General features: G+C 44.7%; 1 protein-coding gene and 1 non-coding gene across 2 annotated transcripts; one reads left to right on the top strand and one right to left on the bottom strand.

Moving 5' to 3' along the window:
• The first annotated feature begins 158 nt into the window (after nt 1–158).
• trnac-gca (transfer RNA cysteine (anticodon GCA)) lies at nt 159–230 on the top strand. The gene has a single exon. It is a non-coding gene; the product is annotated as a tRNA-Cys (tRNA).
• Nucleotides 231–1,208: 978 nt separating this feature from the next.
• On the bottom strand, nt 1,209–16,005 carry LOC137789619 (plexin domain-containing protein 1-like). Its single transcript, XM_068583344.1, has 13 exons — nt 15,494–16,005; nt 8,519–8,673; nt 6,196–6,330; nt 5,981–6,050; nt 5,179–5,301; nt 4,940–5,058; nt 4,745–4,844; nt 3,930–4,025; nt 3,746–3,827; nt 3,600–3,660; nt 3,391–3,517; nt 2,798–2,958; nt 1,209–1,968 (listed from the first exon to the last, which is right to left on the bottom strand). The coding sequence occupies exons 1-13, from the start codon at nt 15,567–15,569 to the stop codon at nt 1,849–1,851; spliced, it is 1,425 nt and encodes a 474-aa protein (XP_068439445.1). The 5' UTR covers nt 15,570–16,005; the 3' UTR covers nt 1,209–1,848.
• Nucleotides 16,006–17,184: the final 1,179 nt, after the last annotated feature.

Genomic DNA, 17,184 nt, shown 5'->3' with positions numbered 1-17,184 from the left:
AAGAGACGTTGCGCAATACGCGGTATTGTCCAATAACTACATTATAATAAAGAAAAACGATAAAGTACACCTATAGCTGGTTAAAGAGCTCTATAATATAACGCAGAACAGCCCGAGGACAGTGGTCAAACTCCCAGTATTGCTTCAGTGAATGCATTGGGGGTATAGCTCAGTGGTAGAGCATTTGACTGCAGATCAAGAGGTCCCCGGTTCAAATCCGGGTGCCCCCTCTTTTTAAAAGTTTTTTTTTTCATATCTCATTCATTAATCGGTACAAAACAACAGATATTGCCAGTCAATGGCAAACCTGTTACACAATGCAAAAGTCGACCTGTCACAGTATTTTGTACTATTTCAATATATACGATAATGTGTCTGTGTTTTTATTGTATAGCTTTTATGATGGTTTTAAAAACGTTTGAGTATTAGGATGAGCGCTAATTAAATCAAATGCATTATTTAAGTATGTTTAAGTACTTGTATACACATTTCTATTCCATCTGTATATTTAATATTCTTCTTTATGTTTAATTTTTAATTGTTTTATTACCGTTCTACTGTTTATTTATATTAGTTGATTTTTATCTTTATTAGCAATGCTGCTGTAATCCTGTAATTTCCCCACTGAGGCACTAATAAAGGATTATTTTATCTTTTATATATATATATATATATATATATATATATATATATATATATATATATATATATATATATATATATATATATATATATATATATATATATATAGCTGTAACAAAGTCTATATAGCTGTGCAGAGTCTCTTTCAACCCTTAACCCAAGTCATCCGTAATCATTCAAGCCTGTTAAATCCTGTGTTAACGCTCACTACAACCAGCCAACAAGCTGTTCATTTAAATCAATCACAGTCATTAAATCAAGTTCTGTGTTAAACACTGTGGAGACAAACGTGTTTTAAGTTGCTAAATTAAAGCCTTTCAAGTGTTGACATCTGTGGGATGAAGCGTTACATGACTTGGGATCAATTTGTCATCTGTGATCAATGTGTTGATTTATTGTAGTTTTATGGCTCCACCATGTGGCAGTGCTATGTAACTGTATCATATTCTTATTTAAAGTTAGATTATATTTATGTATATACATTTTTCTCCTATATATAACCTATATGTACATTTCCCTGACAGTGACCCCTTCATATTTTAATTGATTAATTGATATTCCCGGTCTCCATCATCGACACTCACCACCAGCTTTTATTAGAAGACATTAAAACAGAAAAGTGGAAAGAAAACAGTCTCTAAAAGGAATCTAAACAACACTTCTCCATCATTATAATCACTATCAGTTACATTGCTAAATATCTGTTGTAGTGAAATATAACATTCACACATCATAAAACAAAAATAACTCCATAAACTGAACGGAAACACGTTGTTACGTCGAGCTGTATGTTGGTTTGCAGTATGAAGGCTAGTGCGAGTCGTTCCCTGACAACCCGCTTGCATTGTTTTGTACAGTTACACATTTTTGCACGTCATCGTTTTAAGTCGTCGGCTTCCTCTCAGACCCTCCAAGCCCCTTTTTTTTTTCGTATAAAATGGCAAAATCACCCCGTGTGTGATGGCAAAGAGCAAAAAAAAAAGACACGGAGAAAAGCTGGGAAGAGGACAGGAAACACTGTCCCGCCGGCGAGGGTCGGAGTCGGGACGCCCCGCGTCGGCCTGATCGTCTGCGTGTCCGTCTGCGTGTCCGTCTGCGTGTCCGTCTGCGTGTCCGTCCCCTTTGCGATGCCCCCCGTCGTCCCAAGATGGTGGCCCTCTCGCTTTCTTCTGCTCTCCCAGTCCGGCCAGTCCGGGAATCTCAGCGTCACTGCTCGGCTTCGATGAAACCTTCCTTCTCGTGGCCCCCGAGCTCGACCTCGGCGTAGCTGGACTGACAGCCCTGGTTGTGGAACTTCATGGAGGGCCAGTAGTTGTTGGTGCGACGCTGCGGAGGAGGAAGTAACCGGATGCGTTACTTCATCAAAGGTTGTCCGATGAATCAGAAACAAACATAAATAAAAAGAGGCCACCAAAGCAAACAAAAGAACAAAGCTGCCGCTCCTGCTCTGGTAACAAACTAACATAGGCCCACCCAGGTGCATGCTGGTCCTGTACCTGCTTTCTCCTACATATAAACCCAGGTGCATGCTGGTCCTGTACCTGCTTTCTCCTACATATAAACCCAGGTGCATGCTGGTCCTGTACCTGCATTCTCCTACATATAAACCCAGGTGCATGCTGGTCCTGTACCTGCTTTCTCCTACATATAAACCCAGGTGCATGCTGGTCCTGTACCTGCATTCTCCTACATATAAACCCAGGTGCATGCTGGTCCTGTACCTGCATTCTCCTACATATAAACCCAGGTGCATGCTGGTCCTGTACCTGCATTCTCCTACATATAAACCCAGGTGCATGCTGGTCCTGTACCTGCTTTCTCCTACATATAAACCCACGTGCATGCTGGTCCTGTACCTGCTTTCTCCTACATATAAACCCAGGTGCATGCTGGTCCTGTACCCGCCTTCTTCTACATATAAACCCAGGTGCATGCTGGTCCTGTACCCGCATATAAACCCAGGTGCATGCTGGTCCTGTACCTGCTTTCTCCTACATATGAACCCAGGTGCATGCTGGTCCTGTACCTGTCTTCTTCTACATATAAACCCAGGTGCATGCTGGTCCTGTACCTGTCTTCTTCTGCATATAAACCCAGGTGCATGCTGGTCCGGTACCAGCCTTCTCCTACACATAAGTTGCTGGTCTTTTCTCACCTGCATGAGGTAGAAGGGTGGAGCGACGGTTGGGTGTGTGTTGATGTAGTAAACCGCCAGTAAGGTGAGAACCACCAGCAGAACCAGTGCAGCCACCACGCCGGCGATGATGGCCGTGTTCTCTGAGATCCCGTTGAGGTCGGGCGGACTCGTCTGTATGTCTGAAAGGCGGGAAAACCAGAGATTGAGGTATTCCCGACTCTACTTTGGCCTTGTTTATTCAAGAGGAAAACACCAAACATATTGTCTGTTTTGCGTTACGTGTGCGTATTAAAACTCACAAACAGTTTAACAGCAGCTCAGCTAGTCGACCAATAAACTGACTATAAAAGGCAGCAGCTTGCGATAAAATCACTGAGGCGATTAAAAGGAAAATTATGGTTTATTACAACATGGAAGTTATTTATAGTGTAAGCCATTTTCTATAGATACACATAAACAAATGTACTGAAGTAGTTGTTAAGCAGTTGTTAAAACAGTGCAGCCAAATGATCCAAACTGTTTTTTTTTGGAGGTGAAATTCCCTGAAATGACCCTCAGTGCAGAGGAAACCTCTGTAAAAGCAAGTGTGAAAGGTCGAAGGGAAGCGTGACCTTTAGTGACGGTCTGGTCTTCGGTCACAGCCGAGGAAGACGTCGGACCGGGAGAAGACTGGTTGTATAAGGAGGTCATGGATCCCTCGGGGGTGACGGGGTTGTAGTCCTCACACCTGCCTTTTGCCTGAGTGAACGACCACAGGAAGGACTCAACCAGCTGCTCGTGCCTCTGCAGCATGAATCAAGAGGGGGGGAATGAATCTCACCTCCTCGGGGCAGTTGTAATCGATCCACTCTTGTCTGTGCCGGTCGATACCGTCGGAGCATCTGAAACCCAGAACAAAGTGAGAAGAGCTCTCTCTCTCTCTCTCTTCGTCACGAGATCCGTCGCTCAGAGTCGCGGCCTCCTCACCGTTGCAGGGTGTTGCACCAGCCACAGCCCGAGGTCAGGTTGGACGCCAGGCAGAGGTCACAGGTCGTGTGTTGCAGACAAGCTGGAGGGAATCAAAACGGCGCGGCGTCCCGGAGTTAAAGAGGAGAAGACGGCGGCGGGGAATACACGGCTGGCCGTGTGTGAGGAGGATGTGTGTACTTACACGGCAGGTGCGTCAACTCGAAAGAAGATCTGCTCACGAGCTTTGAGATGTTGAGCTCAACGCGGTGATACTCGTAGATGGTGCGGCGGTTCTCTTCTGCAAAGACAAGATGTTGAACGTCAGGGTGCTTTTGTTTTGTTTAAAGGTTCTCTGCACGACTTTCAGGGCGTTAGTACGTCAGCTAACAGCTATTAGCAGCGTAAAGACAGTGTGGAGTCCCCAAGGTAGGACTCATAGTACCATGTATGGGTCTGATATTTCATATAATTTCAGGGCCTTAACAACATCCCACATACTAATAACACACCTTTCTGGAAAGGTTAAGACCTAAAGAATCCAAATCCGCAACACAAATCTGTGCAAAACAAAGCTTTGAGATATTGGGAAGGTGTTTTACTAAAAGAAAACGTGTCGTTCAGGTTTAGTGAAACGTTACGGTCGCTGCAGCAAGTTCACAGAGTGCTTAAATTTAAGTTACTTTAATTTTTTGTATAACCATATGTGTATTCTCACAAGGGTTACAGTGTTGTAGCACTTTAAATCAAGTTAATAGACATTGTGGTTGCGGAGATAATTGAGTTTATGTTTTAAAAAAAGAGACTTGTTTTCTCGAAAATCACAACTCTAAAGACTTAAAGGATGCACTACAAGTTCAGCTTTTACTGGATAATGTGTGAAATGTCCTCATTACAGAAGATGTATAAGAAAAAAATTAACATATATTGTAGAAATAGAATCATGAAACTATGGTTGTTGTCGTCAGAGAGGCAGAAATACATCTGCGTACATTTTAATTACTCAAAAAGAAGAGTCACCTGAGGGCAGCGAGGAGGGGAGTCGGGCCAAAAAAGCATCGGACAGTCCGACTTTCACGGGATGCTCGGTGGAATTCATGCTCTCCACCGGCATGGGGATCTGAACACATGACATCAGAAACTGCTGCGAAAGTGTACGGACGACGAAAAAGAAAAAAAAACAGTTTTGAAAAAAAAGAAAATCCAACAACTTACGTTCCTGTAGTTGAAGACGATGGATCCGTTTCGGTCGAGGACGGCCTGGAAGGTGAACGGCCCCTCGGCCTCTCGGTCCTTCAGGTGCACGTTGTCCCACTGCACCACGAACATGTTACCTGAGCGCAGTCGCACACACACACACACACACACACACACATAGAGAGAGGTCGACGGGGTCAGGAGGGAGAACCAGTCGCTCACAAAAACATCACTTTTGCCAACGAGCTGCCGCTCACCGTTGTCCGAGTACCTCACTGTGGAGTTGTTGGAGAAGCTGGGGTCAAAGTTGGCCATGAGGGGGGCGATGTACTGCGTGGCGGTCAGCATCCGGTGGGTGATGTCGCCCACGTAGATGAAGCCTGCGGGGGAAGGAGCAGGTGTTGTATATTTGTGCTCACAAAAATGCTTTTTTTTACGAATATATGCAATTTCTCCTGGAAAATGTCACACCCAAACTAAAGAGTGTGTATCTCTGCAACAACGAGGGCTGTTTGATTAATGTTGTGTCTTTATAAAAGGTACACATGTTAGATTTAGTTCAGATGTGTAAATATAAGTCTACATGTTTCTGGTTGAGAGGAAATGAAGATGACACACAGGAGAAAATGAAAAGGTTTCAGGTCCAACTAGAAAAAAAAAGACTTTCAGGATGATTATTAGTTTGAAATGATGCAGCTGTAAAGTCCAACTCTAACAAACCATCATGTGAACATGCAACATGTGAACATGCAACATGTGAACTTTCTCTCTGCAAAGGTTGACTGTGATAAAGTGAAGCAGAACAAAGTTACAGAGGGTTTAGTACAGAGAACATTCAGGTGAAGTCTCCAACATTTGTGACATTATTTGCAGAAAAAATATACAATCACTTGTTATCATCTCTCTCTCTCTCTCTCTCTCTCTCTCTCTCTCTCTCTCTCTCTCTCTCTCTCTCTCTCTCTCTTTCTTGGATGATTCTTTTCCTCCTACAAGTCTTTAACCAATTAAAATCCACCAAAATCAAGCATTTATTCTTTTTTTTTTAAGTGATAAACTCACCACCAGTCGCGATGATAATTTGTCTCAAGTGGTGTCCATAGAAAGGGAAATCAAAAGAAAGCGCCACCCTCTGTGGAAAAGAGAATATATCAGACGAGACCGGGTGCTCAATCAGACCACGTGTGTGTGTGTGTGTGTGTGTGTGTGTGTGTGTGTGTGTGTGTGTGTGTGTGTGTGTGTGTGTGTGTGTGTGTGTGTGTGCGTGCTCATCTCACCGCTGCTTTCTGGTGCGCGTTGGACAGGATGCCGTGGATCTGGACGTGGCTCTTGTTCAGGTCGACCCACAAGTCGTCCGTCCGTCTGTCCGTGGGACCGAAGCTCCGCCACGAGTAGTACTGCTTAGAGTCCTCCTGGGAGAAGACAGCCTTCATCACACAGTCTTCATCACAGTCTTCATCACACAGTCTTTATGTAGAGCTTATTGACTTGCAGTATTGAATGATGCCCGTTAGGGCTGAAGGATGAGAGTAAAATATGAAATATTCATTATGAAAATAGATGCAGCTTTAAAGTTCAAACTATATTCAAGCCGCTAATTGAATTAATTAATGAATATATCGCCTCTTTAGCTTCTTAATTAATATTTTATGTCATTTATCAAGAAGAAAATGTTGGTTTCAGCTTCTCTAATGTGAGGATTTGATCTTCTCTTTGTCATATTTGATCCTTAAACTGAATATCATTCATCTTTTACATCATCTCACTGTTACCTGACATGTCTTAAAACAAGAAATTAGTTAATTGAGATAATAATCTGCATATTAAGATCCCTAAATTATACTTTAAACACATCTCATCAGAAGAAGTAATTCGTAAATTGGCTGGTTAACTAAATCATCAGCCTGAAAACTATTGATTTATACCAATAATACTCAGATTTTCTGTTTTCATTTAACATCAAAAACTATTTTCCAGACTTTTCAACCTTAATATCTCAATGAAATGTCCTGAGACCAATGTACACGTGCCAGAAAAAAAAAGTCAATTTATTATTTTTGTCTCGGACACTTCGTACACAACCGATCAGAAGAGATTGGTTCCACTTGGGGGAGCTATTTGTACGTCGCACACGAGGCTTTCCTTCTTCTCCTGATGGCGTTATTAATGTATGCCACAGTTCAAGGTGACAGAGAGCGATGGTTCTGGGGTTGAGCGTGGGCTCAGAAAGTGGAGCAGTTAAATGCAGCGCTCGCTGCCGCTCCGCCTGCTCCACATACAGCCAGTGACCCATTTCCTCCTCTCCCATCTCCGCTGCCTGACAGCAGCCAACGTTTTCTAGGTGAGGAGAGCCGAGCAATCATATCCCCCCCCCCCCCCCCCCCACACACACACACACACACACACACACACCTCACAGCTGACTGATTTATTAAAGAGATTCCCAGTCGGACAGATTTGGAAACTGGGATCAGAAATCCCCCCAAAAAAGAGGCAGCAGCAGCACGACAGGGCTGCATGTGATCTTGTCCAAGTGAGTCATTCACACACACACACATGCACACACACACACGCATGCGCATACTCACACTTAAACAAACACGCGGTGAGTTGGCCGGACGAGGCGCGCGTCTGTTTCCAATTTGATTCGGACCGAACGAAAACATAAAAAAAGGTTCAACACAATTTATTTAAATTTTTTGGATTCATGCAAAAGAAGAGTCTGCGAGGCGAGACACAACACAAAGATGTCGTCACAAACACACACACACACACACACACACACACACACACACAGGTGCAAAAGGGATTGGGTTGAAATTGGCTCATAGACGAGTTCACCCGACAGAATAACGTCCACTCAAAGCTTTAATGTAAAGACAATAACCCCAATACTCAGATTATTAAAGATTAAAAGTCACTTCATTCATTCATTGTGTGGATATTGGCTTTTTTTATTCATGGGGGAAATATTTAGTTTTGTTTGTCCCCGAAAAACTGTCTGGAGCGAGTGTTGTGCCCGTCGTGCTTTTATACGTAATTTTTGGCCAAAACAAAACAACATTTTTTTCATGAATATCTTAAAAATTAGCAGTTTTAAGAGCTTTCATGTCAGTAAGTCGGTAAGAGCTGCTTTGAAACAAATAACCAACGTTAAAGCTGCATTCTCTCTCCTGACCACCAGGGGGCGACTCCTCTGGTTGTATAGAAGTCTATGCTTCCTTTGTTAAAGCTGCATTCTCTCTCCTGACCACCAGGGGGCGACTCCTCTAGTTGTATAGAAGTCTATGCTTCAGGTGTTAAAGCTGCATTCTCTCTCCTGACCACCAGGGGGCGACTCCTCTGGTTGTATAGAAGTCTATGCTTCATGTGTTAAAGCTGCATTCTCTCTCCTGACCACCAGGGGGCGACTCCTCTAGTTGTATAGAAGTCTATGCTTCATGTGTTAAAGCTGCATTCTCTCTCCTGACCACCAGGGGGCGACTCCTCTGGTTGTATAGAAGTCTAGGTGAAAAGGACCCTTCTTCTCACTTAGTACTCTCAGTAAACATGGCACACATGAGTTTACGGTCTACTTATTATAAATTATTTGTCTCTCACCACGACGGTCATGTTGTCCGTCAGGGTGCTGACGTCCAGCCCTCCTCCGGTGTTGCGGGCTTCCCTGTGTTTGTGGGTCCGCTGCTGGTTCCTCCCGGTCCGCTGGAAACCGGACGGATCCACATCCGTCTGCGGAGCAGTCCCGCTCGCTGCGTCTGGAGAACGAGACGTGAACAGTTAACATGTTGGCTGCACGCCGAGGATTCAATGCCACGACCCAACAGATGCCTCCGCAGAGGCAAAAAGATGTGTTTTTTTGTTTTCCGGCCATGTTTTCGTCACGCTGTAGTAATCCTTCACCTGCCGTTGACCCTCAAATGGAAACACGCTGTCAGCTCCTCAACAGACAAAACACCACATTTTAGGTTCCAGACTCGATCACCGAACGTGTGAAAAAGCTCTGTGATTATCTGTTTTTTTAAAAGGAACTAGCACCGTTTTAACCCCCCTCTGGTTAACATCTGCTCGCTATTGTTGCCATGATTTAGATCATTAGCAAGTCCACATTTGGAGCAATAACACAACGCACAAAACAGACGAAAAACAACACAACTCAGAAACCCAACCGGCCATAAAGACTTTTTCTCTAATTTTCACATCTAAAACTAACAAAGGGGTTTCGTTTTGGCCGGACCGCAGGTGGTTATTAACTAATGATGCAATATTTATTTGGATACCCGCGCTCGTTTATTGGGCCCCATTATTCCTGTGTGTATTTACGTCTGACCACCTACGATTGTGTGCGTTTTTCTTGTCATCTGCAGAACACATCACAGATGGATCTTTTGTGTTTCCACATTTGTGACGAAAGACGGACCGACCCGTGACTCGCTGTCCTCTCTGCACATCGTCAAACACATCTTCGCTAGAGGTCTCCCACTGTGTTTTTCCTCCACAAGTTGAAGGTTAAATCCAGTTTGTTGTCTATTAAGTAACCACATCTTTATGAACATCTGGAGAATAACAAAGACAAGTGCCAGCCCGGCGGTTCAGACCTCCCTCTCAGCCTCTTTCCTCTTCAAACAGTGGTTACGACATGTGACCGGCAGTCCGGTCCACATACTTTTACTTGTGGTCTGGAGCCGTTCTTCTTGTTTTAGTCTTAGTCTGTTTGTTCCTATTACCATCGTAACGCTCCGGTGTTTATTGATCATTCGGACGATGGTTTGATTCCAGCTTTGTGGCAGCAGTTTTGGGAAACCTTTCCTGTCGACGACAATCCACAAAACACGCTTTATAAAGAAATGTTTTCCTCCGGGCGACCTCGCTGGTGCTCTGGTGGCCGCCAGGTTCCCCATCTGGTGGAAAGTCTTTCCCAGAAGGGTGGAGTCTGTTGCAGCAGCAGAGTGAAAGTCCTTGTTTTGGGTGAAATGTTTTGGGGGTTTTCCCGAACCCCTCTGTGCTTTAATCACAAAGGGGTGAGATGCACGCTGGTTTGCTTTCATGCAGAGAAGTACTGAGCGTCCAACGCAGGTAGATAGTTTAGCTTAGCACAAAGACGGGAGAATTAGCTAGTCTAGCGCTGTCAAAAGGTATTCAAATAAGCCTGAGCTGTACTTGTTAACTGTGTTCAGTGCTAACTGGTAAATGCTAATAACTTAGCGCAGTTTTTGCTAACGTTTTTTTATCCACAGCCGTGTTTTCTCAAAAATTGCAACTGGTTTTCATACCCATACTAAATCCAGATTAAAAGGGTTATTTTAATCATTTAAATAGTATAATATACAGACCACACGTGTGTCTAGTTAAGAGGTGTGTATAGCAGAATATGTGTTATGTTATAGTGCAACGTTCCGGGAAACACGCTGGTTTGCTTTCATGCAAGAGAAAGTACTGCGCATCCAACGCAGCCAGATAGCTTAGCTTAGCACAAAGACGGGAGAGTTAGCTAGTCTAGCGCTGTCAAAAGATTTTCAAATCTGCCGACCCGTGCGCCTCTAAAGCTCACAGGTTAATCTGTACAAACATTTGAAGTTGTGGTTCTTCCGCTGTAAGATTTCACCCTTTAGAAGCGTTAGCATTGTCGTGTTTAAGCTAACACCGGGGAGCTCGGAAGTGAATTAACTATTGTTAGATGCGTTAAAAACTTCTGGAACAAAATGGGACAAGAGAAACACTGAGAGGTTATCACACTCACACACACACACACACACACACACACACACACACAGGGGAGACGGCTCTAATGAGGAATCCTGTTTGATTACGGAAGCTATTATCACGGCTTCAGAACAGGAGGCTCCTAATTGGGTCAGATTGGCATCACTCAGCATCATCATCCTCGTCCTCATCATCACCACACAGCTGAGCGGGGGTCAGACAGCGGGGATGAGGAAGACCATCTGAAGGGGGAGGAAGACTGCAAGTGGTCAGATCAGATCAGGGACTGTGCATATTAGAAAACGCCGCCGTCCCGCGTATGTTCGTTTTTTCATTTCCTAAATATGGAGCTTTTATCCCGGAAGCGCTCTCGCCTTGTTTTAACTGTCTGCATCTGGGCCTGGACGGACTTCTAACGGCAAGAAATAGGATGCATGAGGACTTGAGTTAAGCGACCTCCATAGCATCAGGTCTGGCAGACACGTGTGTGTGTCTGTGTGTGTGTGTGTGTGTGATCTGCATTGGGAATGTGCAAACTGGAGCAGAGAAACGCATCCTGGCGAATTTGAAACGGGGCCCAGAAATCCGGCGACCAAAGAGGACGCACGTGACACATCTTCTACATCGGTTCAACCTCTATTAGAACACAATGCGTGAGAATTATTCTGACAGTCCTCCTCATTTTCTGTCAATTTTTCCGGCTGTTTTTTAATCCGACATATCTCGCGGTGCCGCAGTGTGTTGACCCGAGTGAGAATTAAACCTCTTAATCCTGCAGATTAATGTTGCATTCTTAACAAATGACGGTGACAGGCGGTATCCACTCTATCTGCGCCTGCAATGCAGCAGCCGCCTCATAAATCTAGCGGGTGTAGGAGTCACATCGAACTGGGCCACATGGTTTTTTGAACCGTACGCAGCGCTATAGATACACACATTGTGTTCATTCATGCCTTCACCGTCTCCCACGCACCTATTTTCTCGTCCCCTTTCTTTGTCGTACAGCTCTGTGTCATTCTTTCGTTACTTGTTTTACCTTTTTGTGGAATTCAAACTATTTATCTACGATTCGCTGCAGACAGACACCAAAGAAAAAGAATATTTTAACATTTTAAAATGATTTGAAAAGCAGCTTTTGAATGCCAGACAGTCACCGGACCACACAGGCCAGATGAAGAAAAAAAGCTGTGTTTTCCTCAACGGAGACAAAAGCTTAATGCTCTCTCAGTCTGTTTCAGCTGGATGAAGTCCAACGGGTGAAAGAAAATAGACGTCCTCTGAAAGCGATCTGGTCAAACGCACAACACTTTGTAGCGCGAGTGCATTCGGGAATACAGCGAGGGCGCAGAGGAGCGCACGAGGTCCCGGAAAAGGAAAAAGCAAATTATCTGCAGAGCACAACAACAACACAGAGAAAGCAGAAGGCCAACATCTTTGCTTCCGGAGGCGGATACGCCGAAGAGAGGGAACCATTATGCGCCGTCCAAACACAGCAAGAGGAGCGATCAAACATCCTCGACGCCGACGAGGTCTCGAACCCCCGGCAGCTTCCGGTGAGACGCTCGGCGTCACCTGCAGGCTTCTAGCAAAAGAACCGTTAGCGCAGCGGTTCTCACATTTTTTGCGGAAGACAAATGTTCACGCCCCACCGCGCCGACAAAATGGTGACAAAATGGTTCATGCTGAATTTTTACTGAAATCACTTTTTGCGACTCCTCCGTCCGTGCTTATAGAGGAAAAAAGAAAAGTGCACTTTCAAGTTTTGCAACAAAAACAAATATCTTTGTTAGAACAATGCAAATAAAGTTCTATCTGTGCAAAAAATAACCACTATTTGGCAAAAAAAAAGCTTATTGCGGCTGCAATTAACTTGTTTTGCACTGAATATCTAGGTGTGCCCCACCTGTAATGCCTTCACGCCCCTCTAGAGGGGCACGCCCCACAGTTTTAATAGAAATGCGACGTCCCCGCCGTGTTTGTCAGCGTGTGTCTTTGCGGTTCGAGACAAAAAGGTTTTTTATTGTGGTTGGACTTTAAAAAAGAGAGGAGATGCATGTTGGAAGCAGCTCGGGGGCTCGATGGCGTGGGAGAAAGACATTTGGCACCTGAGGGCACGCCAGTAACCACAACACACAATCACAGACACCGGCAGCTGCGCTGATAAGCGGCCGAGTGGAGAAACATTTCGGGTAAATGTGGACACGGTTTATGCATTGTTGTGATTTACTGTCATGCAGTTGTTTCCAATATTTAGTTCCAGTGAGCAGATGGTGTTTGTTCCAGTTGGTGGTGCACCGTGTTTCCACAAAGAAGAGATTATTTAACAGAACCTGCTGACGAACGAATCTATCGGATTAACAGGTGATGTTTTGATTTCTGTGGCTCAGCTCGATGTTTGGAGGCTCTGGGAAAACACAAGCTCGACTTTTATTCCCTTCGGCTAAAAGAAGATATTCTCTTGGTAGCCACTGAGGACAAAGTTTGAGAAAAGATATTGGCAGTTTTTGGTTCCTTCTGGTTGTTTGTCTGCAGGCTGAGACGCACACGTGTGCCAGATTTACATCACAATTGTCTCGTATCCAGTATGAAACGCATTAATGTCTGCATCACTCCAGCCAAAACGTGTCAATGTGAATCAACGTGTCTCTAAATTTCAATCAGTATCAAATTACTTTCATGATGCCTGATGAAACTATTTATATCCAGGGATCTCCTCTACTCTTTTATTTCACTATCATGCCCTGGAGCGGATACTACAATAAATGCCGTGACAACCAGACACGCTGACTAAGCTCCTTTTAGTGTCGAGGGACTTTGGTGACCTGCTGAACTGTAGAGGTCACACAACCTGTCCTGGGAGGCGTGACCGGCGTTTCCAGCTAGAAGAAAAGGGACGCGACCCGAGTGGAAAAGATAACTTTGGTGCGACTCCAGCGCTTCAGTTCAAACTGAAATACCTCAACAAGTATGTTATTTCACACTCATGGTGCCCAGACTGTATATGACTGCTCCTCTGTGCACCCGCAGGTTGACGCTTGTGGTTTTGGAGGGAAATGTCTCAATAACTGTAACTGTGCTATGAAATCTGGTTCATATTCATGTTCCCCTTCAGGATGCACTGTAATAACCTCCTGACGTTCCTCTAGCGCCATGAGCCTGAGCTGATAAATGCTAATAACTTAGTGCAGCTACTTGTTTTTGCTAACTTTTTCCACCCATACTAAATCCAGATTATCTCCTCAACCACAAGGGCGATTTGAATAATATGCAGAATATGTGTTACTGGTATTGGTTGCTAATAAAACACAGAAAAAAACCATTTAAAATAATAAAAAATAAACTTCTAGGAAGAAGATCTCTTTAAAATGACGCGCATGATAGTATTGGGACATGCTGGGTACTAAAATTTGCATACATATTTTTTTTTCGACCATATCAAAGCACAATATGTTAACAGTCTCTCAGAAAAGCTGCAATCATGCAGGAAGAAAAAAAACATTGTGTTCAGTCCTGAGGGAGTTTTACACGATACCGAGATGATTCCTCGACTTCTATTGTGTTTCTTTACTGAATTATGAATAAAAAAACACGCACGTACCGGCACCTTAAATGCTCCTTAACGTCGTACAGTTCATTAATTGGATTTAGGGTCACGACTCTGTTGCATTTCCTGTTTTATTTGAACTTTTACTGACGGTAAACACAAGCCAGATGCGTGTAGAGTTTGGTGAGAAATGTCCCGGCTGTAACCCGTGCCGTCGGTCAGTTTGCAGAGCGGCGACGGCCATTTTACGGGGAACTGCTGGACTCTTAAAGCGCCGTGAAGCGGCGTGCAGTCGAGCGCCGTCACACCGGAGGGGTTGTGGTGCAAACACATACGTCTATTCAGCGAAGACCTGTTCTACTTTCCGGCGAGAGCGAGCACCAACACGTAGTTACGAGTCTGTGGGGGAAACGAGCGCAAAACACCTGCCGGGAGGGCGAGGCTGACAACCTGAAGTGAAACCGTTTATCTGAGGTGGTGAAGACGAGCATGCAGCCGTCTCCGGTCCCTCTGCACAGCGTGTCGGCTCGTCCTCTGCAGAGCGAGGCCTCCGATCAGAAGGAGGTGGGACCGCAGGACGGGCGATCGAGAAACTGGAGCACGGCTGATCGTCGGAGGAGGAGGAGGAGGAGGAAGAGGAGGAGCGGCAGCAGAACGGGGGCTGGCTAAAAATAATGCATCTCCAAGGAGAACAAAAATACATACATGCGCGTACACTCACACACACACACATAGGGAGGCAGCATGCATATGCGGGTGATGCACAGACGAGCATCATATGTCTTCAGATGAGATGAAGCAACTTATAGAAGATGAAGAAACTTTTCTAAATGTGAGTCGTCACGGCCTTGACTTGTTCTACTTTCATCCAGTGCCATGCTGGAATAAAAAATGAATAAAACACTTTCCTGGTGACCCTCACACATCTATCTGCTAACGAGCAGTGATTTACGATCACATGATCCCCGAAGCGAGCGCCAGATGTTTGCTTTTTCAAATTGGAAACACTGTTTTTTTTTTTTTTTTTTTGGAATGGCATCTCCAGAAAAACCAGACCTTCACGCACAACACACACACACACACATGCACACACACATGTCTTTCATATGCTTCCCGTGACTGACAGATAATTGTCAGGGGACAAGTTATTTTCACACATACTCAAATCCACCCGTCCAAAAAGAAAAGCGGCCGACAACACGCTTCCAGATGCCTGTGCAATAGTTCTGTTCACGTGCAATATGTATTTTAACCTGAATATTTGATCTGAGGACACACGTGCACTCAAAACAGTGTTAATATGAGAAGATGGAGGACTACCTGACGCTTACCTTCATGCTGCAGAGCCCAGACTCTCCCCAGCTCAGCCTGGGAGAGACAGATGAGGAGAACGGCACAAAGCCCCATGTCCAGCCAACGCTTCTCCCTCCTTCCCCGACTCGTTATCACTCCTCTCTTCTTCTTCTTCTCCTTCTTCTTCTTCCTCTCACCCCACCCCTCACTTCGTTGGAAGAAACGGGGCTCCTCACTCCTCCACTCCTCTTCGTCTTTTCCTCTCAACTGCTTTTTTTTGGGTTGTTGTTTCCTCACCTCAGCCTTTGCAGCTTTTCTCCCCCTTTCTCTCGCCTGCTTCACGCCCTCACTTTGCCCTTTCCAGTGACTTCTGGCAGAACAGGTCCATATGTCAGAAAAGGAGTTGACAAACAGCTCACGTGTTGCAGTGTTTCCTCTTTTCCCTTTTTCTTTTTGCCCAAATTTCCTTTTGTACTTCTTGAATTAAGTCTTGACTTCCCTCCTCTCTCTGTCCCCACGTCTCCTTCCTCGAGTCTTTCTCTCTCCAACAGAGCTCTGGATTTTCTTTTTTTTTTGCACGTCTTTCACAAAGAGGAAAATATTTATGTATTTCTACATTTTTTCATTCCTTCTAAACTCTGGCGCTGAGAGGAGTATGTCTCCCTCGTGTGGAGGCGAGCTGAACCAAAACAAACTGTGACGGTGACATCTTGAGCGAAGAAATGTGACATGGATTGATCCAACGCTGTATTTTCAGGGTCAAGGGTCAAGTTGAGTGTTAAAACAAACTTCGATTTACTTCATTTAGTTGGGTTTAATTGTCTCTTTTGTCTTGAAACGTCTGTGTTGTGTTTATCTTGTGTGTTGTGTACGTATATAAGGACGAAGAGCGACGTGAAACCGGAGTCAAATACCATGTTTGTGTAAACACACGAAGCCAATAAAGCTGATTCTGATATAAGTTCCTCTTGTTCATGCACATTACATTCATTGGACCTGACAAATACTGAGCTTTGCACAGCTTTTTTACATTAAAAGTTTATCTGATAGCGAGGTAAAACAGTTCATTCCTATCTCTTCTCCACCTCCAAAGCAAACCAAGAGCTGGAAATGTGGACGGGCTGCAGAAAGGAAGACGTCCTGCGGTGCGTCGCAGAGAAGAAACAGACAAACTCTTGCACAGCTGTTGAAGAAGCCGATGAGGAAAACCTCTGCTTCTGTACCAGCGTCCACGAGGTATATTAATGACGCGTGCATAAAGGACACCAAAAGAACGGCAAACAGATCAGCTGAAGGTAACACTAGCAGGTGTTTCAAACAGACTGGGCCGGGATCAAGAGGTTTTCTTCCTTGGCTCATTTGGTGCTCCGATATTGGGCCGTAAGGTAATCCGAGTGCGGAAAACGTCCAGGATAAATAAGAAACATAACAATCATGACGTCAGTTTTATTCAATAAATCAAACGCAGGAGGAATATCATCTCAGCTGCTGAGGGTCGTCGCAGGGCCGAGAGGAGCTCACAGCGCTGCAGTCTGAAGACGTGATGAATGACTTCATGTATTTATTTAATGAAAAGTCTTCAACGAGCCAGCGCGTGCAGCCGGCCAGTGGGCAGAATGGGTTCTGTCTCCTCGTAAAAAACGGGCAGATTATTTTGTTTTTAAGAGTCCGGTAAAGTTGTTCCAAATGACTTGACTTCTTCCTCTCGACCTCCCCGGCTTGGACTGAC

The sequence above is a fragment of the Clinocottus analis genome, unplaced genomic scaffold (genome assembly GCF_023055335.1).
Source record: "Clinocottus analis isolate CAN_PGR_092001 unplaced genomic scaffold, fCliAna1.0.p SCAF_19, whole genome shotgun sequence".
NCBI lineage: Eukaryota > Metazoa > Chordata > Actinopteri > Perciformes > Cottidae > Clinocottus > Clinocottus analis.
The sequence above is the reverse complement of the archived record's forward strand: the minus strand, read 5'-3'. Positions and strand labels throughout refer to the sequence as shown.

Bases quoted from the DNA above. Each gene is read 5' to 3' on its own strand.
- LOC137789619 (XM_068583344.1), bottom strand. From the start codon at position 15,569: ATGGGGCTTTGTGCCGTTCTCCTCATCTGTCTCTCCCAGGCTGAGCTG. The intron at 6,051-6,195 runs GTGAGATGAGCA...TCTTTTCCACAG, and splicing joins ACGCGCACCAGAAAGCAGCG to AGGGTGGCGCTTTCTTTTGA. The intron at 3,828-3,929 runs GTAAGTACACAC...GATTCCCTCCAG, and splicing joins CGAGTTGACGCACCTGCCGT to CTTGTCTGCAACACACGACC.